The 19,842-nt window shown below is 53.5% G+C and overlaps 7 protein-coding genes across 7 annotated transcripts; 5 read left to right on the forward strand and 2 right to left on the reverse strand.

Annotated features, from left to right (window-relative positions):
* Window positions 1–453: 453 nt before the first annotated feature.
* On the reverse strand, window positions 454–3,434 carry CABS01_00026 (voltage gated chloride channel; the record flags this gene model as incomplete). The annotated part of the gene is made up of 6 exons (XM_060533410.1): window positions 454–588; window positions 642–1,025; window positions 1,074–1,406; window positions 1,456–2,592; window positions 2,645–3,024; window positions 3,113–3,434. Coding segments are annotated over 6 exons (2,691 nt in total), but the record flags the coding sequence as incomplete, so codon positions are not given.
* A 2,220-nt stretch (window positions 3,435–5,654) lies between these two features.
* CABS01_00027 (uncharacterized protein) lies at window positions 5,655–9,027 on the forward strand (the record flags this gene model as incomplete). Its single annotated transcript, XM_060533411.1, has 3 exons — window positions 5,655–7,946; window positions 8,009–8,448; window positions 8,499–9,027. The coding sequence occupies 3 exons, from the start codon at window positions 5,655–5,657 to the stop codon at window positions 9,025–9,027; spliced, it is 3,261 nt and encodes a 1,086-aa protein (XP_060405925.1).
* Window positions 9,028–9,889: 862 nt separating this feature from the next.
* CABS01_00028 (eIF-6 family protein) lies at window positions 9,890–10,863 on the forward strand (the record flags this gene model as incomplete). The annotated part of the gene is made up of 3 exons (XM_060533412.1): window positions 9,890–9,924; window positions 10,055–10,213; window positions 10,317–10,863. 3 exons carry the CDS (start codon window positions 9,890–9,892, stop codon window positions 10,861–10,863), a joined length of 741 nt encoding a protein of 246 aa, XP_060405926.1.
* Window positions 10,864–12,451: 1,588 nt separating this feature from the next.
* CABS01_00029 (uncharacterized protein) lies at window positions 12,452–13,502 on the forward strand (the record flags this gene model as incomplete). Its single annotated transcript, XM_060533413.1, has 3 exons — window positions 12,452–12,484; window positions 12,784–12,982; window positions 13,174–13,502. The coding sequence occupies 3 exons, from the start codon at window positions 12,452–12,454 to the stop codon at window positions 13,500–13,502; spliced, it is 561 nt and encodes a 186-aa protein (XP_060405927.1).
* An 809-nt stretch (window positions 13,503–14,311) lies between these two features.
* CABS01_00030 (uncharacterized protein) lies at window positions 14,312–15,811 on the forward strand (the record flags this gene model as incomplete). Its single annotated transcript, XM_060533414.1, has 1 exon — window positions 14,312–15,811. The coding sequence occupies one exon, from the start codon at window positions 14,312–14,314 to the stop codon at window positions 15,809–15,811; it is 1,500 nt and encodes a 499-aa protein (XP_060405928.1).
* Window positions 15,812–17,180: 1,369 nt separating this feature from the next.
* CABS01_00031 (NADH-ubiquinone oxidoreductase B12 subunit family protein) lies at window positions 17,181–17,517 on the reverse strand (the record flags this gene model as incomplete). The annotated part of the gene is made up of 2 exons (XM_060533415.1): window positions 17,181–17,349; window positions 17,417–17,517. The coding sequence occupies 2 exons, from the start codon at window positions 17,515–17,517 to the stop codon at window positions 17,181–17,183; spliced, it is 270 nt and encodes an 89-aa protein (XP_060405929.1).
* Window positions 17,518–18,166: 649 nt separating this feature from the next.
* CABS01_00032 (CAF1 family ribonuclease) lies at window positions 18,167–19,731 on the forward strand (the record flags this gene model as incomplete). Its single annotated transcript, XM_060533416.1, has 2 exons — window positions 18,167–18,619; window positions 18,679–19,731. The coding sequence occupies 2 exons, from the start codon at window positions 18,167–18,169 to the stop codon at window positions 19,729–19,731; spliced, it is 1,506 nt and encodes a 501-aa protein (XP_060405930.1).
* Window positions 19,732–19,842: the final 111 nt, after the last annotated feature.

Raw genomic sequence — 19,842 nt, forward strand, 5'->3', positions numbered from 1 at the left:
CATTTGTTGCGACGACACTCTTTATGTGCACAATAATCAATCTAGCCTTTCCCCAAGTATTCTGTCCTTCTTTCCCAGCCAAAGAGAAAATGCTATACATCCAGGTTCGAGCACAGTCGACCATCCAGGAATGCTCTAGGAGACAGTATCTTAAAGAGAAACATGATGTGAACGCCATACCCAGGCACGCTAAGCCGCAAGTATCGAAACATGGGCGGTATGCAAAAACTAAAACAGACTTCCTCCGTCTCTGACAATGTATCCAAACATGTCGGAGGTGAAAATGCTGGCAAGGTGCAAAAACATAATGCAAAGGTGAATTGAGCCCAAACTTCTGGTTTGTTGCTCCAGAAATGGACACCAGATCAATGGCCCTCCTTCTCCTCAAGCTCCCGCATGTATCTCACGAAACTCTTCTTATGTACCTGAAATAGAATTAGCCAAAAGACCTCGTCAAACAATCAAGAAATTACGCACCATTCCTGCATAACGTCCATTCTTCAGCACACACACGAAGCGCAGACCGAGCTTGACGAAACACTCGTAAACAAGATCCATAGGGGATCGCATGTCCAAAGCCACAGGTGCCTGTTGACGAGAATTAGCCTCGGTATCACTCGCCAGGTCCGATGGCCACTTACGGGGTCGATGTATGGAGTAAAATCAGTCTTGTCCGTCTCACCATCATCATCATCAGAGTCCTCAATGGTTGCAACTTGGGCCATCAAGCACATGCTTGATGCCTCGTCATCCAAGTTATCGAGAGCAAATTCCAAGTCTGGAGCGGGGATTAGGCCAACAAGGATGCCATCCCGGATGATGGGAAGACCTCCGTCAATCTCTCCAGCTCTGTGGAGGGTCTGCAACTTGCTGCGAAGGCTGACTGCAGACACCACTGGAGAGGCGCTGATGTCAATGACGCGTTCACGTCGGACACGAGGAACGATGTCTGCAAGATCCGAAGTGAAAATGGGCTTGTGCTTGTTGTCCAAGAAGGGGTACGAGTTCATGCTTGTCAGGAGATCCTATCATAGTCAGTAGCCGCCCGAACTCAACGCATTTCTGCAACTTACGTAGATGCTGTTCGGCTCAATGGCGTCCGCAGTCCACTTGGCCACCAAGATTGCCAGAGAGAATGGCAGAACATAATCCAAGCTGCCGGTAAGCTCGAACAGAATGACTGCAAGTGTAACTGAGAGTCGGGTTACACCGCACATGGTTGATCCAGCAGCAATGAGACCGTATACTCCCGGCTGAATGCAGGATCCCGCCTCCTTCGCGGCACATGCCCCCCACAACCCAAAGTCGGGCCAAAGCAGAACCATGTACTGCACCACATGGCCGACAAGTCTGCCCATGAGACCGCCGACCACCATGGACGGAACGTAGATACCGGCAGGAACTTTCTGAGAGGGTATTAGAATGGTGATCAAATTGGGAAATGGACGTACTTACAATGCCAAACGTGATGATCGTCAAGAAACCTTTGATAAGGAATGCAGTGAAAAGGCTGAGAAGCACAGGTGGAATGTCCTTCATAGCAGTTGGGCAGAGGCCATAGTCTTCGCGACCGGAGCCGTCGTGACATGGGGCTGCAAGGTTAAGCATCAGTTTGGCCACAGGCTGCTTTGTGTGGACGTTCCAATAACTCATGATACCGGTGACGACAGCAACCAGAAGTACCTCGAGCATTGGATACGTCTTGATGAAAGTGATCCTTCTGAATGATTTGGCCCAGTGCTTAGAGGCTTTGATGAAAAGAGCACCGGCAGCACCACCCAGGATGCCGATGACGATATAGAAGACGATCTCAAAGTAGTGCCAATCTGCCACATACTTGACTTGGAACATTACAATCTTGTGTGTGCCGTAGGGGTTGAGGAACTTCAACGATAGTGCGGCTACAATACAGCAGAAGAAGGTGCGGAAGAGTGTCTTCGCTGGGAAGAAATACGAGACTTCCTCGAGACCGAAGAGAACACCTCCTAGAGGAGCGCCAAAAGCGACGGCCACACCTGCAGCTGCAGCTGCAGACAACACCTCGCGCCTCTTGGCATCGTTCTTGTCATACTTGGAAAAGAGACGGCAAGCAATGTTTCCAATACAGGTAGCAATGTGCACGTAGGGGCCTTCTTTGCCGAGGCTGAGGCCGGACGCCACACTGAGAATGAGAGCGGCAGACTTGATGACCAAGGTTTTCACACCCAGGAAACCGTGCAGGACAAAACCACTGAGAATGACACGCACTTCGGCCACCCCACTCCCGGCAGCAGAGTAATACACCATCGGGGGAGGTACAGCGGCCTCAATCGCCTCAACGACTTCTGGGGGAGTCGGGCTTTCGTCGCTCGTCGGATCGTCTGCGTACGGCGCAAGCTCTGCCGCGAGGTTTTCGTCGAACGTCGTCATCCGGTATGCCGAGGGTACCACGGTCTTTGTGGTCAAGGTCATGGCACAGGCGATGCCTGCCAAGCTAACGCAGCCAACCAAATAGATGGTGAATTCGGTGCCTACATCTCCAAATGGCCAAAACCTCAAAACCTCGGACCAGGTTTGCCAATCTTCGCAAGGGCCTTGCTTCGGACAGCAATTCTATACACAGCGTTAGCGTCTCCTAAAAGTCGTTGGTTGCAGTAAAACATACTCTCTCGCTAATGTACCAGCCCCGCGCGCAATATCCGTACTTATAATCGAAGACAGTGGCTTCCGATAAGTTGACTACGTAGGCGACGAGGGCGATGATGAAACCGCATAGCGCACTCAGAATCCATCCTTGTGAAGCGTCGAAGATGGCATATAACCTTCCCCGAAAGTCCTTGCGCATCTTCAGAGCCTTGACTCGGTGGGCATCGATGATATTATCATGGACCCAGTCGGTGGATGTAAACTGATCGTACCATACGCGCTCGTTGGGTTGTATTGATCGTTTCGACTCGCTCATCGGATCGGGAAAGTCGGAGAAGGCATGTGAGAGGCGTTGGCCCAAGGACGGGTTGCGACTGTGGTGTAAACTTCTGATGCTCCCTGGGATAGCGAGGGTGCAAGTTAGCCTTTTTTGGTTTCTCGGTTTCCTGATACAGACGCAGCATGTGAAAACATCGGAACGACATACCGGCAGTGCTATGATTTCTTGACAGGCCCGGAGTCAGATACTTTGGGCTCTCCGGACCGGATTGGTGAAGACGCCTTCTTGATCTTGCGCCACCCAGAAGCAGAGGGGAGCGCTCATCCGGCTCTCCTCCGACCGAGCTTCTCCGAGAGTCGAATCTCGGTCGTCGCGTACTCATCGGCGAGGGAGGGCCCGAAGGCGCGTTGTCGTCCGGTAATTCCGCCATAATTGGGCTGACTACGCAGTAGGTGTGTGTGAAGACGGCTCGAACCGTTTGAGTTCTGGAGTTTGTTTCGAATCTTGGATATTTCGACTCAACCAGCAACTTTTGGCGGCAGTCCAGGCAAGGTTGATGTTAGTTGGCAAAAGAGCGGAAGCTTGCAGCTTTCAGGAAGATGGGATAGCATTCGACGCAGTCAAGTAGTCTAGAATCTGGGCTTTGGACAAAAGATGATCAGGGGTAGCTGCGGAAGCCTCGAAGGGAAGGCTGTCCTGATAAGCAAGCTGTATGGTTTTAGGTTGAAGCAAGCTGAAGTTTTAGCACGTGAACCTAGTGAACTTGGTAGGCGTTCCAAGTTCCAAGGCTGCAGACAACCTTGAGCACAGCAAGCGCAAGGTTTGGGGAGGCGGGAGAAAGGATCACGACGTGGGGTTCGGTGTCAGATGCGACGAAACGTGTAGGCGGATGACTATCGCGGGCGAGACATGTTCCTTGGCGTGTATACTGCGTCGCCGGGTGTGTACACGGCGGGGCCGGGGGAGAACGCTGGAGGGTGGGCAAGACGAGAAAGAAGGAGGAGGAGGATGAGGAGGAGAAGGAGGAGGATGTTTAGGGGAAAAGAATAAAAGTAGCCATCTACTTGAAAAGATGCTGGAGAGAGAGCCGCAAGGTGCCCCGATAGTTTGGTTATTCTACTCCGTAGTACGAAATACCCAGACGGGTGCTAGAAGGTGCGGCAGGCCTCGAGATGGAGCTGTCGCCCGTCCACTTTCCCGAATGCCCCCCAAGGCCCCAAGGGCCACAAGGGACACCAAAGGTTGGCCAGGTTGGGCTGTGCACCGTATTTGCGCCGGGGGCACGCGCGGTAAGTTGTAAGAGCGTGATCCACCCTGAACAGTTTGGCAGTGCCGCAAAGTGTGTAAATAATTCGTAGCGGTGGGAGGGCGTTCTTGGCTCTGAGGTCATTTGCACCGGGTGACCCTTAGGGTGGATGCTTCTGTAAGACATTTAGACGCAGTAATTGGCTGACACCTAGCGCATTTCCCGCCGAAACGGTCAGATCGACCGAGGACCCTGAGATTGCACCATTGCGGCCGTCCCTCATCTTTTCACCACTCCCTAAGTACGGAGTACGTACTGTCCCTCCATTGCCCAAATTGCCGATTCATTCATGGTTTCCCGCTCCCCTCCACCGCCCTTTTACATGCTGGATTGCAGCAAAGGCACATATCTAGGGTATAAGGTATTTCACCATGCTTACCAAGGTGCGGTGCGCCGATGCCAACTTATCCCCCATACCGCCTTCCTTCAGGGCATCATTCCGAGTGCAATCCGTATCCAATCCCACGTTTGCAAGGTGCGTGAGTCAAGCGACTGTCAATCCCGAATCCCACCCTTGTCCCGTTCCAGCGCCTCAGGTCTTCGGTCACGGGTCGCTCTCCACGTCCCCATCCTGGAATGTTCCGAACTCTGCCCATCCTTCATCCAACCATCCAACCCTCCAACTTGGCGTGGTGCTTCGATTGCTTTGGCCTTAATCCTATGTTGACTGGCACTATACTAGTCCCAAGAGCAGTCAGCCAGTGTCAGTCAGATTAAGACATGACACCCTCATCAACAACGACATCAAAGCTATCAAAGCCATCGCCATCGCCATTCCTGCCTGTCATCTATTTTGAAGCAGACTGGTCGACCCGTTTAGTCCTCGTTTCCGAATAATTGGATTCAGAGACAGAGCCGAGGCCCATCAGAACCAAAATCCTGGGCCTGGTCCTGTTTTCATGGTCCTTCCACTCGCAGAGGCAGAGTGAACCCCAGGTGACTTACATAAGACGGGCAAGCCAATCACATGCCACGATCCCTGTACCCAGTTTTCCGTACCGTTGAAGGCGCTCAATGCCAGCCGTAGCTCCGAAAACCAAACCACACATGCCCAGGTTCCTTTAACGGTGAGGTGCGACGCTGCGTGGCTGCTACCGTTCGATTAAGGTTGTCGTGTTCTGTGTTCTAATTTCTGCCTTATGCGTGAGGTCGATCGCTGCCAAACCCCCACGTTTCTACAGTACTCCGTACTCCAGTACCGACAATTGCCCGTTTCCGCCACCGTCAAGCCGACAACGCGACTTACGCCACGGTATCCTTGACGTCGTTCTGGTCCATCACCGTAACCAATAGCCATCAGAGCACATCACACGCATCAACTTTGCGCAGTTGGACATCAGGGCGTACTCCCAGTCAGCCGCTTACATTAGCAGGCAGCCGCGGCGCCGAGTTCACTCTCGGTGTTAATCATGATTCGGTGAGCTGCGGGCCGGTGTCGTCGATATGTCGGAGCCTGGGGATAAAAAGTTGACGGTGCCGAAGTTCTCGTCGTTCAAGCCCAAAGCCCCGGGTGCAGCACCACCTTCTTCAAGTGAGCGTTCCCGCGACCGGAAGAAGAATAGAGAAGAGAAGCCCAAGGAAGAACGAGCTCGTCATGAGTCTCGACGCCACAATGACCGTTCGAAGCATGAATCCGAGCATCGTCGGCAACATCGCAAACGAAGTCGGAGTCGCAGTCCCGGCCAAGAACGAGCTCTGGTCAAGAGAGTCGAGGTAGCACCTGTTCTGAAAGACAAGCCCGGCGATGGTCTTTTCTTCTTTGACAAAAAGGGCGACCCCTTAATCAGAAGATACGGCGGCAATGATCGTTCTCGCGTGCCCCTGTACCGCCGCAGTGGCCGTGGACGAGTCCTTGGCTCAGGTGGATATCTGTACCTTCATCGAGACGGCCCGCAGGAGCGCTTCAGTATTCGACAGCCGGGAGAAGGAACCTCGACGCTGCGAGATCGAGCTCTTTTCCAATCCAAGACTCACCGTGCAAAGCCGTTTCGTATACGCGTACGCAGCAGTCCCAGTGGTACCGATGTACATCTTGCTGAGGAGGACTTTGTTCCACTGAGCAAGTCATCGAAGCGACAGCGCGCCGAGTCGCCGGGATCATCAGAGGATGAGAAGACGGCGTACAGGTCGATCAAAGGCAAGGCCAAGGCTCATGAATTTTCCGACAGCGATATCGACTTCGATTCAGATGCCGAAGCTGGCGATTTCGACGTCGGATCCGATGATCCCCTGAGACAACGGTCGGTTCAATTGTCCCGTCGGGTCAAGGAGCACCCTGGAGACATTGAAGCCTGGTTTGAACTGATCAATCATCAAGACGTGCTGCTAGATGCAGGCGGGAGCCTGGACCGAGACGCCACCAAAGCCGAGGTTCACAGCTTTGCAGAAATCAAGATATCAATGTTCGAGTCTGCCCTGTCTCACGCAAAGAAGCCCGAAGATGAGGAACGGCTCCTTCTTGGCTTGATGCTGGAAGCTGCACAGGTTTGGTCTTCCTCAAAGCTCGAGAGCCGATGGGCGGATTTGGCGAAGAAGCATGATGATAGCTTTTGTCTGTGGAAGGCTAGAACTGACTACAAACTTGCGAATTTGGTTGCGTTCCAGTACAACGACATAAAAGCCCTCATGGTCAATCGATTACAGACCGTCTACAAGCAAGCCATGGTGTCAATGTCGCCCGGGCCAAGCCGCCTCGCAAGTAACGCAGAGACCCAGCGCTACGAGCAGATGGTCTATGTATTCCTCAGAACAACCAGGTTCATGTACGATGCTGGCTTCCGCGAGCTCGCAGTCGCAGCTTGGCAAGCGCTCCTGGAACTCAACTTGCAACGGCCAGCGGTCTGCGACACCATGGCAGAACTTCAGATAGTCAGTTCGTTCAAAGACTTCTGGGAAGACGAGTCACCAAGAATAGGAGAAGACAATGCCCTCGGGTGGAACCACTACGTCCAGATGGATGGCGTTGTCGACCCTCCGGAACCCCGGACAGATGACGATACTGTCCCCAAGTCGCGAGACGTGTACAAGTCCTGGGGTGCAACGGAAAGGCTTCGAGCGACGAACTCAAGGAACCCGGCACGAGCCACCGACGATGTCCTCGAGGATGACCCTTACCGTGTTGTTATGTTCTCTGACCTTGAGGAGTTACTATTTGTGATACCGTCAGAGGTTGTTCCCTCACTTTGGAAGCCTCTAGTTGATGCTTTCCTGCTCTTCTGCGGTTTACCCACTGGATTCCGGACCAGCGACTGGACGGAAGCTGCAGAGAACGACACAGTGATCATGAGCAATATGAGGCTGTTTGAGAAGGACGTACTACAGCGCCCCAACGAATCCGACGTCCTAGACGAAACCAAGCTGGTTCCAATTTTCAAGCAAGATGCATCTCGGTACGCGCTGTCGGCTGACTTGCTGTTTGCTGGTCCCGGATGGTTTTCGCCGTTTTGCGGGTGGAGCAGTACGTCCAAAGAGTCTGACGGACCCGTCACCATGGCAGCGGTCTCCAGCACTCTTCGGTTGCTGCTGAAGTCGAGAAGCTATCGGGAGCTGGCCGAGTACTCTCTGGCCATCGAAGTTGTCAATGATCCCAGCAACACCAAGAAGCGCGCAAAGACTTTCATCAAGCAAGATCCCTCGAATCTCAGGCTATACAATGCCTATGCTCTCGCCGAGTTCTCCAACGGCAACGCGGGAATAGGTCTCCAAGTTGTTGGCTCAGCGACAGGTTTGATTACCGTAAGTGCTAACACTACACCAATGTATATTTTATCGGCCAGGCTCTAATGATCATCTACTAGACCTCCAACAACATCGATGGCTCAATGTTATGGAATACCTGGGCTTGGCTGGAACTCCACGGAGGGAATAATGCTCAAGCTTTGGTGCGTATCTGTGCTGCGACAGACGAATCCTGGAGAAATGCCCTTGCAATCACGCCCTCTCCTTCACAACTTCTCAAGGTACATCAATCATTATCGGCTACTCTGGAGCATCAAATGTCTACGAAGCAGCTCGATGAAGCTATAGCTACCGCCGAGAGCTTGGCATTGCTGGCCTACCTCACAGCCCAGGAAGGATCTGAGCCTGCATCAGAGGCGCAAGGAAGCATCTCGGCTGCAATGGAGAAAATCTGGACCGCGTCTTCAGAACTCTGTGCTCAAGGTCAGACCAAGTCGTCAACGCATGAGAGACTTCTTCAAGTCGCTGCGAGGCTTCTTTACCACCATGCAAGCCGAGGGTAAGCATGTCCTAATTCCTCCAAATGTCTCGAGGTTAACGTCAAGGCAGACCATTCCGGCGTGCGTATTTGCGAGATCAGCTCAGCCAGTGCATTGACTTGTTTCCACGCAACACAATCTTCTTGAGCCTGTTCTCGTGGGCGTCAACCACGTTCGGCATTGAAGACCCTGTTCGTGACATTCTCCGAAAAGTCGCTCTCACGAACGCCAATGATAGCATCAGCAACCGTGTCTTTGCGATTCGATATGAGCTGCAGAGGGGCAACGTGTACTCCACACAAGCAGCCTTTGAGCGGGCACTAGACAGCCCGACATGCAGGTCCAATCCTGATCTATGGCGATGCTACATCAAGTTTAGCTACGCGAGGCAACAGCTTAGATCTAAGGCAAGGGATGTGTTTTTTCGAGGTCTTCGCCATTGTCCGTGGTCAAAGGAGCTGGCACTCGAAGCCTACACGACGCTCGTCAGCGTAATGGACGAGTTCGAGCTGCGGTCCGTCTTCAATACGATGTCATCCAAGGGGTTACGGATACATGTTGATTTAGACGAGTTTTTGGCCCAGCACAAGAAGACGTAAGGAGGGAGTTAAGGGGGTCAATTGAAGGAGATTGGCGGACAGCAAGCCCAGAGAGCCCGCCTAGCATAATAGTAACACAATACATTGGCGAATGCTATGACTGTGACTGATGTGGTGATTCAAACGGTGAGGGATGATACAAATGCTATTCATCAGTTGCATATTGCTGCGGCAGGAACTGAACAGTCCAATGGCTGGCTCTGTCAGCCTATGCAGAGACTATCTCGGCTCTAGAATGCAAGATTGCAGGATTAGGACGAAGAGTCACAGTGGCAATGCAGCCGCGGCGGAAAGGGACCTTGAAAGGGCAGGTTATGGCTTGGTTTGTAATAGGAACTGGGGAAATGTGAGGTAGTGTGGTTCTGATGCGGGGTGACTCATCAGCCATATAGCGACAATTGACTCTTTTTGTGCAGCCAGGGCGGTTTGAGGCGAATCAGGGTCCACACAGCTCGCTCGGTGTGCCCCGCACTGCCCGGCGCCCCTCCCCTCAATGGAAAGCAAACCTGAAAGCCCAGAAAGGAGAAGGCAGAGCCCATTGAGTGTGGTGAAGAACTGGTGCTGGGCTGGCACCCGTGGTCGACCTGAGCAGCTAAGGTAATTGCCCCACCTTGCTCTCTATCGATTGTCGCTTTTTATTAATTGCGACTTCCGCCACTGCAAAAATTCCATCATCAACACCACCCTCACGACAAGATCCTTGACGAACGACAATTTTTCCACACGACCGCGCCAAGGGTTTTTATTTTCCACTTCTCACGAACGAAGCATCTTTTACGAGTCTTTATAGCCGTAAAAGTCTCGTCACCTTCAAACCCTCTCAACAATCAGTAATCGAGTATCCCCCGAAACAACCACAATCATGGCGGTGCGCGCGCAATTCGAGAATTCCAACGAGTAAGAGAACCCCGCCGGATCGACCCCGCCATTGTGCTGCACGCCTTTGCTCCAGCAACCCGCACCCTCCGCGATGCTCTTTACCGTACAACCAGACGTGCTGACGCGAGACTTTTCTGCTCCTTTTTAGAATTGGTTGCTTTGCAACTCTCACCAACTCTTACGCCCTCGTCGCCCCGGGTGCCAGCGAGAACTTCTACAGTGTATTCGAGGCCGAGTTGCAGGGTGTCATCCCCATCTGCAGGGCAAGCATCGCCGGTGTCCGCATCATCGGCCGGTTAACAGCTGGGTAAGCAACAAGCGATGGATCCTTTAGGAGGGTTCGTTTCTTGGGCATACGGCTTCACAACCCGCGCGAGCTTCAAGTTTTGCTGACTGGTCTCGGCTTCTAGCAACCGCAAGGGTCTTTTGGTCCCAAACACAACGTCCGATCAGGAGCTCCAACATCTCCGGAATAGCTTGCCAGATGAAGTCCGCATCCAAAGAATAGAGGAGCGTCTTTCCGCCCTCGGCAACGTCATTGTTGCCAACGACCATATCGCCCTCATCCACCCCGATCTGGAGCGCGAGACGGAGGAGATTATCGCCGACGTCCTCGGTGTCGAGGTGTTCCGCCAGACCATTGCCGACAACGTGCTCGTCGGCTCGTACATGTCGCTCACGAACCAGGGCGGCCTCGTGCACCCCAAGACGTCGATTCAAGACCAGGACGAGCTGTCGAGTTTGCTGCAGGTGCCCCTCGTGGCCGGCAGTGTCAACCGTGGTAGCAACGTTGTCGGTTCGGGTATGGTTGTCAACGACTGGATGGCCGTGACCGGTTTGGACACCACGGCGACGGAACTCAGTGTTATCGAGAGTGTATTCAGACTGGGCGAGGGCCTGGGCCCGGACAACGTCAACACGAAGCTCAAGGACACCATGGTCGAGTCTTTCTACTAAAGAAAGGATTGGTCCTATGGGAAAAAGGGGAGAGCTGCATGTTGAGCGGTTGGCTGCAGGAGTACTTTCTGGGTCGGGTTTTTCGTTGGTTTGGGATACCACTTATTGGGTTGAGCATGGTTTGGTAGGCTCTTCTCGTGAGCCGGGTTTGGGTTCACTCAGTACAGTACAGATGTATCTGTATGGCCGGCATGAATAAAAGCCCCACGTGGGCACTTGAAACCCAATCTTGTTCAATCTCGTTGTGCCAGCTGGGTTCCCAACCATCGTGGCTGTGATTGTGAATGTGAACCAACCAATGCCATGACAATGATGATGGACAGGCTTCGATGTCGCTCAGATAAGATCTATCCCCTAGAGAGAGAAATAAAGCTAACCATGAACTTTGCTATACAAGGTTGAAGGAACCCAAACAGCGAATGCGATTCCGCGTACGTGGTATTTCCCGAGCAGGTCCTAAGTCATGACGGTCGTTGACGGCGAAAGAGCGAATTACATCGCAGTCCGTGGGTTTAGTTTGCCTTTCTGGCTGAAGTTGACCGAATCAACACCCTATTGATGAGTAGCCTATCAAGTTTTGCAGTGCCCATTTCGACCTCGTTGGTAAAGTTCCAGCCCCCCTCCCCCCGCCAAAGCATCTCTTCCCAACCTGGAAAGTACAAGCATTGTCCGGCTGAGGAGGAGAATGGTACGTGCGGGGGGCCGAGAGGGAGAGGGAGGATTTGTCTCTTGATTCAGTACGGGAGGGAGAGTGTAGATATGTGCGGCAGTCTCTTTTCCAGAGGAGGTCAAGCCTCAACTCTGGGGGGGAGTGAATATCTACGGGACGGCCCAGCCACCTGGTGCAAGGGAATGGCGGCGTGGAAAAAAAGAGAGGTCTCTTCTAATGCAAGTCTCGGGCTCATTCGTTGACCTTTTAGGATGTTCCGACGGTGTTCGACGCTTGATGTGCATTTTCTTTGTATATATAGACGAGACAAGGAATTTCCACGAGGGGCGCAAAATTTAGACTGCGATGGTACTGCCTGGGTTAGGAAGGGAGCATGGGAAGCGCGTGATGTTATGGACCGTGGCGGTTGAGGCGTCTTTTTGATTTGGGATGTGGAATGTGGTGGTTTCTTTTCTATATGCATGCCTGAGCGTGGCGGGATGGAGCAGGAAGGGCGGGCTTGAGCCGTCGATGGGGGGGTTTTTTGTTCGCCCTTCTAAGCTACCTTATTCTCAGTAGGATTTAATGTGAGTAAGGTTGAGTCGCCTGCTTTGCCCCCTTTGAACATTGGTGTTCATAGTTGGACGTGTGCCCTACAGAATTAGCGATTTACCATGTTTGGGATTTGTTCCAACGTTAGAATTCGGGAGCTCGGGACGATTGGAGGTTTCGCTAGTTTGGGGTTGCATTCCATGTTGGTGTAGAAGATCTGCGAGGACGGACTCTAGACGCCGATCTTCCGGTAGATGAAGGCAGCCGATTGCTATTCCTACGCGGGGAATGGAATGCCTCTATCCGTATTGTGTAGATACACAAGTAGGTAGTACACTTTGAGTGAGTTATGTGTTTGTGCCTGTCTACATCTCATCGCACTTTCAGATGTCAAGCCTCTCGGGCACGGGCATGGGCACGGTTGGAAAGCACAAGCCAGAGTCACGACAAAGTGGTGAGGAATCATCTGGTGGTTTTTGATGTCGAATTGCAATACGATTTCCAGGGTCCAAGAGAAAGGTACCTTTGGTTGCACGGACTCGGGGACGTGCGGTACGTGCTCCATAAAAAAAAAGAGGAAGGGAAAAGACCATCAATTGGGGAAGAGCGTTCGGGAATCGGCGGTGCGTTGGACACTTTGAGAAATGGCGGAAGACGACGAGGAGAGAGTGTTGTCCGTTGGCATGGTCAAGTGACGACGCACTGGATGGCGATTGTAGGGCCGCCTCACTTCACTGTTCAGAGCCACGGAATCTGGACCTGCCAGCCTGTACCTCGCTGCCGGCCCGCTTTTCACTGCCCAAATGGTGATCGGGTCGACGGGTTCCACGGCCAAGTTGCTGGAGACGGGATGGAGACCGCCCAACCACCGCCAATTGCTGGATGTTGACGTCGCCCGCGTCGTCGCCTCCTGCCCGGGTCCTATGATTTGTTTATCAGGGACCTCCCGGCGTTCTTTTTGTTTTCTCTCCTTCGTCTTGGTGGCTGTCGACCTGAACCTTCCATTCTCTTTCCTCAGTCCTGTGCACATCGAAAGGGGAAAATCAAGGCTATTTGCTTTTTTTCTTCTTCTCCGTCACTCGCCGTCATAACGTCGACGCCCCCTGCAGCGCCGGCCTCGTGGGAACAGACACGCCTTTTCCCTCTGTGTCTGCGTCAAACCTGGGGTCTTCCCCGGTTCTTCGACACCTGCACATACCACGGATACATTGTACCGGCTATATGCAGCTTCACAACTCTTGGGCCGCACTCTTTGTCTCCCTCGCACGCTTGCATCAACACTGACGGATACTTCCTGTCTGATATCCATCCCTCCAGAGTACCTTACGCAACTACGGATACGTACGCACAAATCGAAACGAAACGACGTTTGCCTATCTGTACGCCCATGCTGACTCGGAGGCTCGTCCATCCACTCTTACTATCACATTTCCTTTGACCGATATCCAACGCTGGACCGGGCACCCCAATATCTCCGCTTTTTTATGCCTGTACTATACTTCGTACAGAGTGACCCCGACACTTTTGCATAGTCACAACATTGGAGGAAGCAGTCCGAATATCAATAGGTATTATAAAGCCTTGGATCGGGATAATCGCGACTAGCCTCTCAGGCACAAGCGCAGTCGTGTACTCACCTGCGACTTTGACAGCTTCGACGGCTTACAGCATCCCGCGCCGCCGACGCCTTCCAAGCCGAAAGCTCTCGTCACTTTGTTCACGATCTGCGGCTGGTTGCGCACCTTTACTTTCTGTGCGACCATCCCTGTGCGACCTCACTATACTGCAAGTCTGCAAGGACCGGGCACCCAAGGGCCGTCTTCATCGATTCCAACAAGAGGTTCATGCGAGTTGTGCTTGACCGTCCGTCGCCTGTCAACTTTCCCTAGTCCGACCGACGCTCTTCATTCTCGCTTGCAGGGGGACCTGGCATCTCATCACGCCAAAAAGTCTCGCAGACTCGCACTCCCCTTTGTCCCAGCTCGATCCATCCCTACCGAGCGGGCGACCACCACCAGCCGACCACCCTAAAGTTCCAACGCTCTTTCCTCGAAAAAGTCCGTCTTGACTCTAGGTTGCTCCTAGCTCGCGACGTCCGCCCCTCCCCTTCCGTTGCTTGTGGCCCGAGTCGATCCATTTACGTTCTTGGTCTGGCTGCCAACCCAAGCCCGCGATACCCCCGGCCGTACAGCTAGACTCAAGCTGGGAGACACATATTGCCCGTCCCACACGAAACATTAACTTATCATGCTAAGCCGTCACGCCGCCGCCTCCACACCCGACTCCCCGATGTCTTTCCCACGCCCAACCAAGTCCTCTGGAATGGACAAGACTCAAACTCTACGTCGTGCACATGGGCCTGAGAGCGTTGATCCAGAAGACGATCCTGCTTCCCCAAGCGCTACCCCCGGTGCTGCCTTAAACACCAACCCGCCTGTCCAGCCCGAGCCGTGTCGCATTAGCTCGTCTGGAGCCGATCGAAGCTTTCCTCGACTACACTCTGGTCACCAGAGACAGCATTCAGTACCAAACTTCCCTTCTACCAGCAAATCCGTCCCACAAGTCACCTTCTCGCCATCCCTTGAGCGAGGGTCTGGCCGCCCCTTGTCGGTCAATATGCCTCTCACGGGAGACAGCAGGAAGCCTTCAGATGCCACTCGAGGAGGCATACTGAGCGGCTGGCTAGGTGGATCTCCCAACAATACAGAGGAAGCCAAGACGAACGACGATACGATAGAGGGGACGCCTACAAACAGGCTACGCAGAAGACAAACCGGTTCAACGGAGACAACACCCAAAGGAGTTTCGCCAAGTACATCACGGTTCGCCTTCTTCAGCTCGCCCTTCTCCAAGAACACACCAACACAAGTCAGCCCACAGCAGGATGAAGAGTTATTGTCTATGAACATCCAGGAAGCGCTCTTCCCTCCTACCTCTCCGACTCACAGAGACGCCTTCTCGCCTGCGGCCTTCAAAAACCTAGAGGCTACGGCCGTTGGCCTGTTAACAAAGTTCCAAACCGCCTATCAAAGGCAAAATGCCGCCTTGATAGAACTACGAGTCGAAAAGGACGCTCAAAACGAAGAAAACGATGAGGCGGACACACGGATCCAACACCTCAAAGTCCAACTTGAAAACATGGCAACCAAGGTGGCCGAGCAGGAACAGTCGATGCAACAGCTTATGACCGAACTGAACGCGGAGAAGAAGGCCAGGCAAGAGGAGAGGGCGATGCGTGAAAGGAATCGTCCGATTTCCGAGGGATCGTCAATATCCGAAGATCTCGGCGCCGAAGAGGACCAGGCCAGGAGAAAGTGGAGAAAGAGCGCGGGATTCGACACGGACGAGGAGAGCGTCGAGGACGCCAGCGTTTTCTCGAGGTCACGAAGTCCTACCACCGCCGCACCCAGCGTGTTCGAGGGCAGTATATCGGAGGCATCAGCAACCCCATCAAAGTCCAATTCGCTCGGCCCTCCGAGAACCTCACGGCCGCCGCCGACATCGAAACCGTCACCACAGCAGGCAAGCGTCTTCCAGAAACTTATGAGAGGGGTTACAGGCGACACTGCGAAAGAGGAGGGAGGCGCGGCATCGTGTTCGAACTGCCGCGGGCAGGACCAGCGGGCCGCGTGGGATACGGTCAGTCTGCTGAAAGACGAGAACCGTGGATTGAAGCATCGTGTTGAGGAGCTGGAGTCGTGTGTCGACAGTGCGTTGGACGTCGTCAACGGGCTTAGACTTGACTGACTGTGTCGTCATGTGTGATCTGCATACCCCCAACCGCGCGAGCTATCCTCCGCGGCATGACTGGCGTTTCCTGGGGTTCATATTCTCTTCTTCATGAGTTAGGAGTTTCTTTGGACATGATGGGACAAACCGATACCAATGAGCTGGCATTGTTGAAATCTTTGAGAGCGGACATGGGGGCATATACCTCGTCACTGGCAGACGATTTGGTAGAGAATGAAAGAAATCTGTCTGGCTACTGCAATATTTCCTCGTTGTGACATCCACGCATCCTTAGTGACATGTTTGGGTAAGACCGAATCGAATCTATGGGAGTAATAGGGTTGTGTCGAGACGGAAAAAATGTAAGCACCTAATCTCAGATTGGCAGGCTGACGTTGGGGAGGGAGAAGGCCAAGGAAGCTTGGACGGGTAAGAGAGAGGGAGGTGAGAATTATGAGATGATGGGTGGAAACGGGTGTCTGTGCCAAGAGGACGTGGTCTTGGGAGGGCAGAGTGGTGATTTCTATTATTTTTCTAGGCTTTTCTGTGGCGATTTGTCGTGATTCACTAGGAGAATGCAAGTCAAGCAAGTGTTCATGGCTGATGGTTGAGATTCTAAGGTCCGTAGCCTGCTCATCTCTTCCTTTCGTAAATACGTTTTGGCCCGCTGCGTGGATCTGGGGATGGGCCGCTTCTGGCAATAGCGTCAGACTGGACTCCTCTTATATGGTCTGCTTCAGTCATGTTTTGATGTTCAGTCTATTTCGTATACCATATGATCATTACGTATAGAGGTATTCGCAAATGGCGAGCTTTCCTGAGTACCTGTGTACGTAGTGTAGATTCAGCAACAAAACATCATATGATCAATGCTCTAAATTGTGATGCCGTTGCCCGCGTATAGCTAGAAGGAACTGTCTGTCGCGCCGCAGGACAATGGGCGATAGCTTGCTGATCAGAGAATAGAGGAAAGCAAGTGGTGGTAGCCCGTTTCCATGCGCCCATTCAGCTTCCCCGTCGACTTTGGAGGGGCAAGCGGCTATACAGACAAGAAGAGCAACCACGGTCAATACCACAGTTACCAGTGAGACCAATGGAGCCTTTCAGAATCGGACTTTGCGTGTTCGTCAGGCTTTCTCCTTCTCATCGACCTGACGGTTGGAGTCGGCAGCGGGCAACGCTCTGACATATCCACAATTAGCCACCGGCATCAAAGCCAGGCTGTTGTTCACAACACTCTTGAGAGTCACACGATATCTTGAAAGCGGAAAACAAAATTCATCCTCATCTAAATCCTTCCAGCGAGCCGGTCTGCCGGTTCGAGAGGTACATGTACAGCGGAGTATTCCCCTTCTCCGTCTCCCCCACAACCAATCCATTCGGCAATCTAGTGGTGGTCCTTTCCGTGGGCGTCGCCGTGGTGGTGGTCGTCGGTCAAGAAAAAGTACTCGTAGGCGCAGTAGCCCGCAAAGGCGACGGTCGCGATGCCGAGGCCGGGGAAGGATCCCTTGAACCGGTTGAATCGCGTGAAGGGGCCCTTGTATCTCCAGGACTCTCTGTGGTCTCCATTGTCAGCGGATGTCGCGGTGTTCGTCGGGGGCTTCGTGCTCAAGTGCCACTCACGCTCTCTCCCAAGGGTCGTATCTGGGCTGGCCGGCCGCCTCCTTGAAGGCTCTCATGTCGAAGCCGGTGATGTTGGGCTTCTGGCCGCGGGTGGCCGCCATCGCTAACCTGGTGTCAAATGGGCGTCAGCAGTCTGCTCTCCATCTCACTATATCAATTGAGCGCTTTGGAGAGCAATTACCTCGTTGGCTGCATAATTGCTGTGTGAATGTCGTCTTGCCGTACAACAATGGACTCTTTGGTGGTGGTCAGTCGAGTTGGGGCGAAGCTGATTGGAGATCTTTGAGATGTTGTCGGCGGAAAGTACCGTGGTACGTACCTGGCGGGCTCTGGTCTCGCACAGACCACCCCTCGTCCTCCACGGTCGGTCAACCAGAGCAAGCCTTCGGGCCTCATCCACACATTCTGTCCAAATCCGAGATAACCAGACGTTCTCCCCAGCGCTTTAGCTCCGCACGAACCCAGAACGACGATCAGCATCACTCAGCAAGCATCACTCGACGCGACGACTTATCCCCTCTCGAAATTATCGCCCTTCTCGTACATTCAAAACGAGCCAATCCGACCATCAGCGGGGAAGAACAAAGGTGCTTCTGTACTGCCAACCACCTCGTCCCTCACTCGCATCTCCAGACGCAAATGCAGGGCCGTGGACCGTCCACAACCCCTCAGAACCCAACGCGACCTTGCCCGACGACACGGTGAACTTTCGATTTCAGTGTACGAACCTCTCGAGAGGCATAGTCTGTTATGCCGCCACAGCTACCTAGGTTCCCTGGCGGGCCCAATACCATATCGCCATACCACCAACAGTTCCCCTCCCACGCCCAAGGCCACGGCCCGAATCATGGACCCCCTCTAGGAGCAAACCCTTCCTACATCAACAACGCCGCTCAGATGAACGCCTTCTCTTCGAACGGAAACGTCCTCGGCGGTACTCCCGGTCTGAACGGTGGCTTTCCCCTCGGCGCCGACACCGGTCTCGGAAGCCATGCTGCGCGGATGGGTTTTGCGCACGCGGCCAGCTTGCAGCAACAGCAGCAGCACGGGCAGCAGCAACATAATTTTGGGCTCGATCATGGCGCGGCGCCGGCGCGGACGACGCAGAACAAGGGTAGAATAAGGGAGGTGTGGAAACACAACCTTCACGAGGAGATGGCGGTACTACGGGAGCTCGTCGACAAGTACCCGTACATTGCTATGGTTAGCAGATATGCTAGGTGTTCTAGATGATGGATTGAGGCTGACAGTACACATCACAGGACACGGAATTCCCAGGCGTCGTGTCACGGCCAATGGGCTCTTTCAGAGGAAAGAGTGACTACCACTACCAATGTCTGCGCACCAACGTCGACATGCTCAAGGTCATCCAGATCGGACTGACGCTTTTCAACGAGGATGGCGAGACGCCGCCAGCAAGACCAAACTCGCAGCAAGACATTGAGCTGAGTGCTGCTCAACGGAGAGCAGCATCGCAAGGGCCGTTCCCGTATGCATGGCAGTTCAACTTCAAGTTCTCCGTTAAGGACGACATGTATAACGAGAAGTCGATCGAATCATTATCGAGTGCCGGAATTGACTTTGCGTCTCTCGAGAGAGACGGCATCGACCCTCACGAATTCGCCTCCCTTCTCATCCCATCCGGTCTGGTATGCTTCGACAACGTGAAGTGGATCTCCTTCCACGGAGGCTACGACTTTGGCTACCTTACCAAGCTGCTGACATGCAACGACCTCCCTAACGACGAATCGGATTTTGATCAAGTCATGAAGCTGTATTTCCCGTCGGCCTACGACGTCAAGCACCTGATGAAGCACGCCATTCGACTTCACAACTCTGGGCTCCTTACCCCCAGCGATCCTAGCAGCGCCGATATCCTCCAGAAGTTTGAGCACAAGTCTGGCCTCGAGAATATCGCCGACTCCCTCAAGATCAAGCGCGTGGGCAATGCGCATCAGGCCGGCTCAGACTCTCTGCTTACGGGCAAGGTCTTTTTCCAGATGCGCGACAAGATCTTTAATGGGGAGATTCCAGAAGAGCATGTGGGCAAGGTCTGGGGGTTGGGTATTCCGGAGCTCCTGGTGTTGGAGAGATTGCCGTTCGGTAACAACGGTGGCAACCAAGATTCGGCGCAAAATCAGGGCCCCAATGGTCAGCACAATGGAGGGCCGAGTACGCCCAATACCGGTAGTGTCGGTCTCGCGAGCACGCCTGCCGCGCAAGCACACAACACCAATGGCATCTCCATGGGACCAATGACCCCAGGCGGGGGAGGCGGGGTCTTTGGCAACTTTGCCTTTGGTGGCGCCAGATAAGCTTTCACGTCTCTTCGACTCCTGACTGGGGTTTGCGTGGGCAAAGAAGTCATATGGCGCACGTTGGACTTCTTTTGGGCGGGCTGGCCATGGTGACTTGCTTCCCGAGGG

This window comes from Colletotrichum abscissum (genome assembly GCF_030869225.1).
Source record: "Colletotrichum abscissum strain IMI 504890 chromosome Unknown Scaffold_1.1, whole genome shotgun sequence".
NCBI lineage: Eukaryota > Fungi > Ascomycota > Sordariomycetes > Glomerellales > Glomerellaceae > Colletotrichum > Colletotrichum abscissum.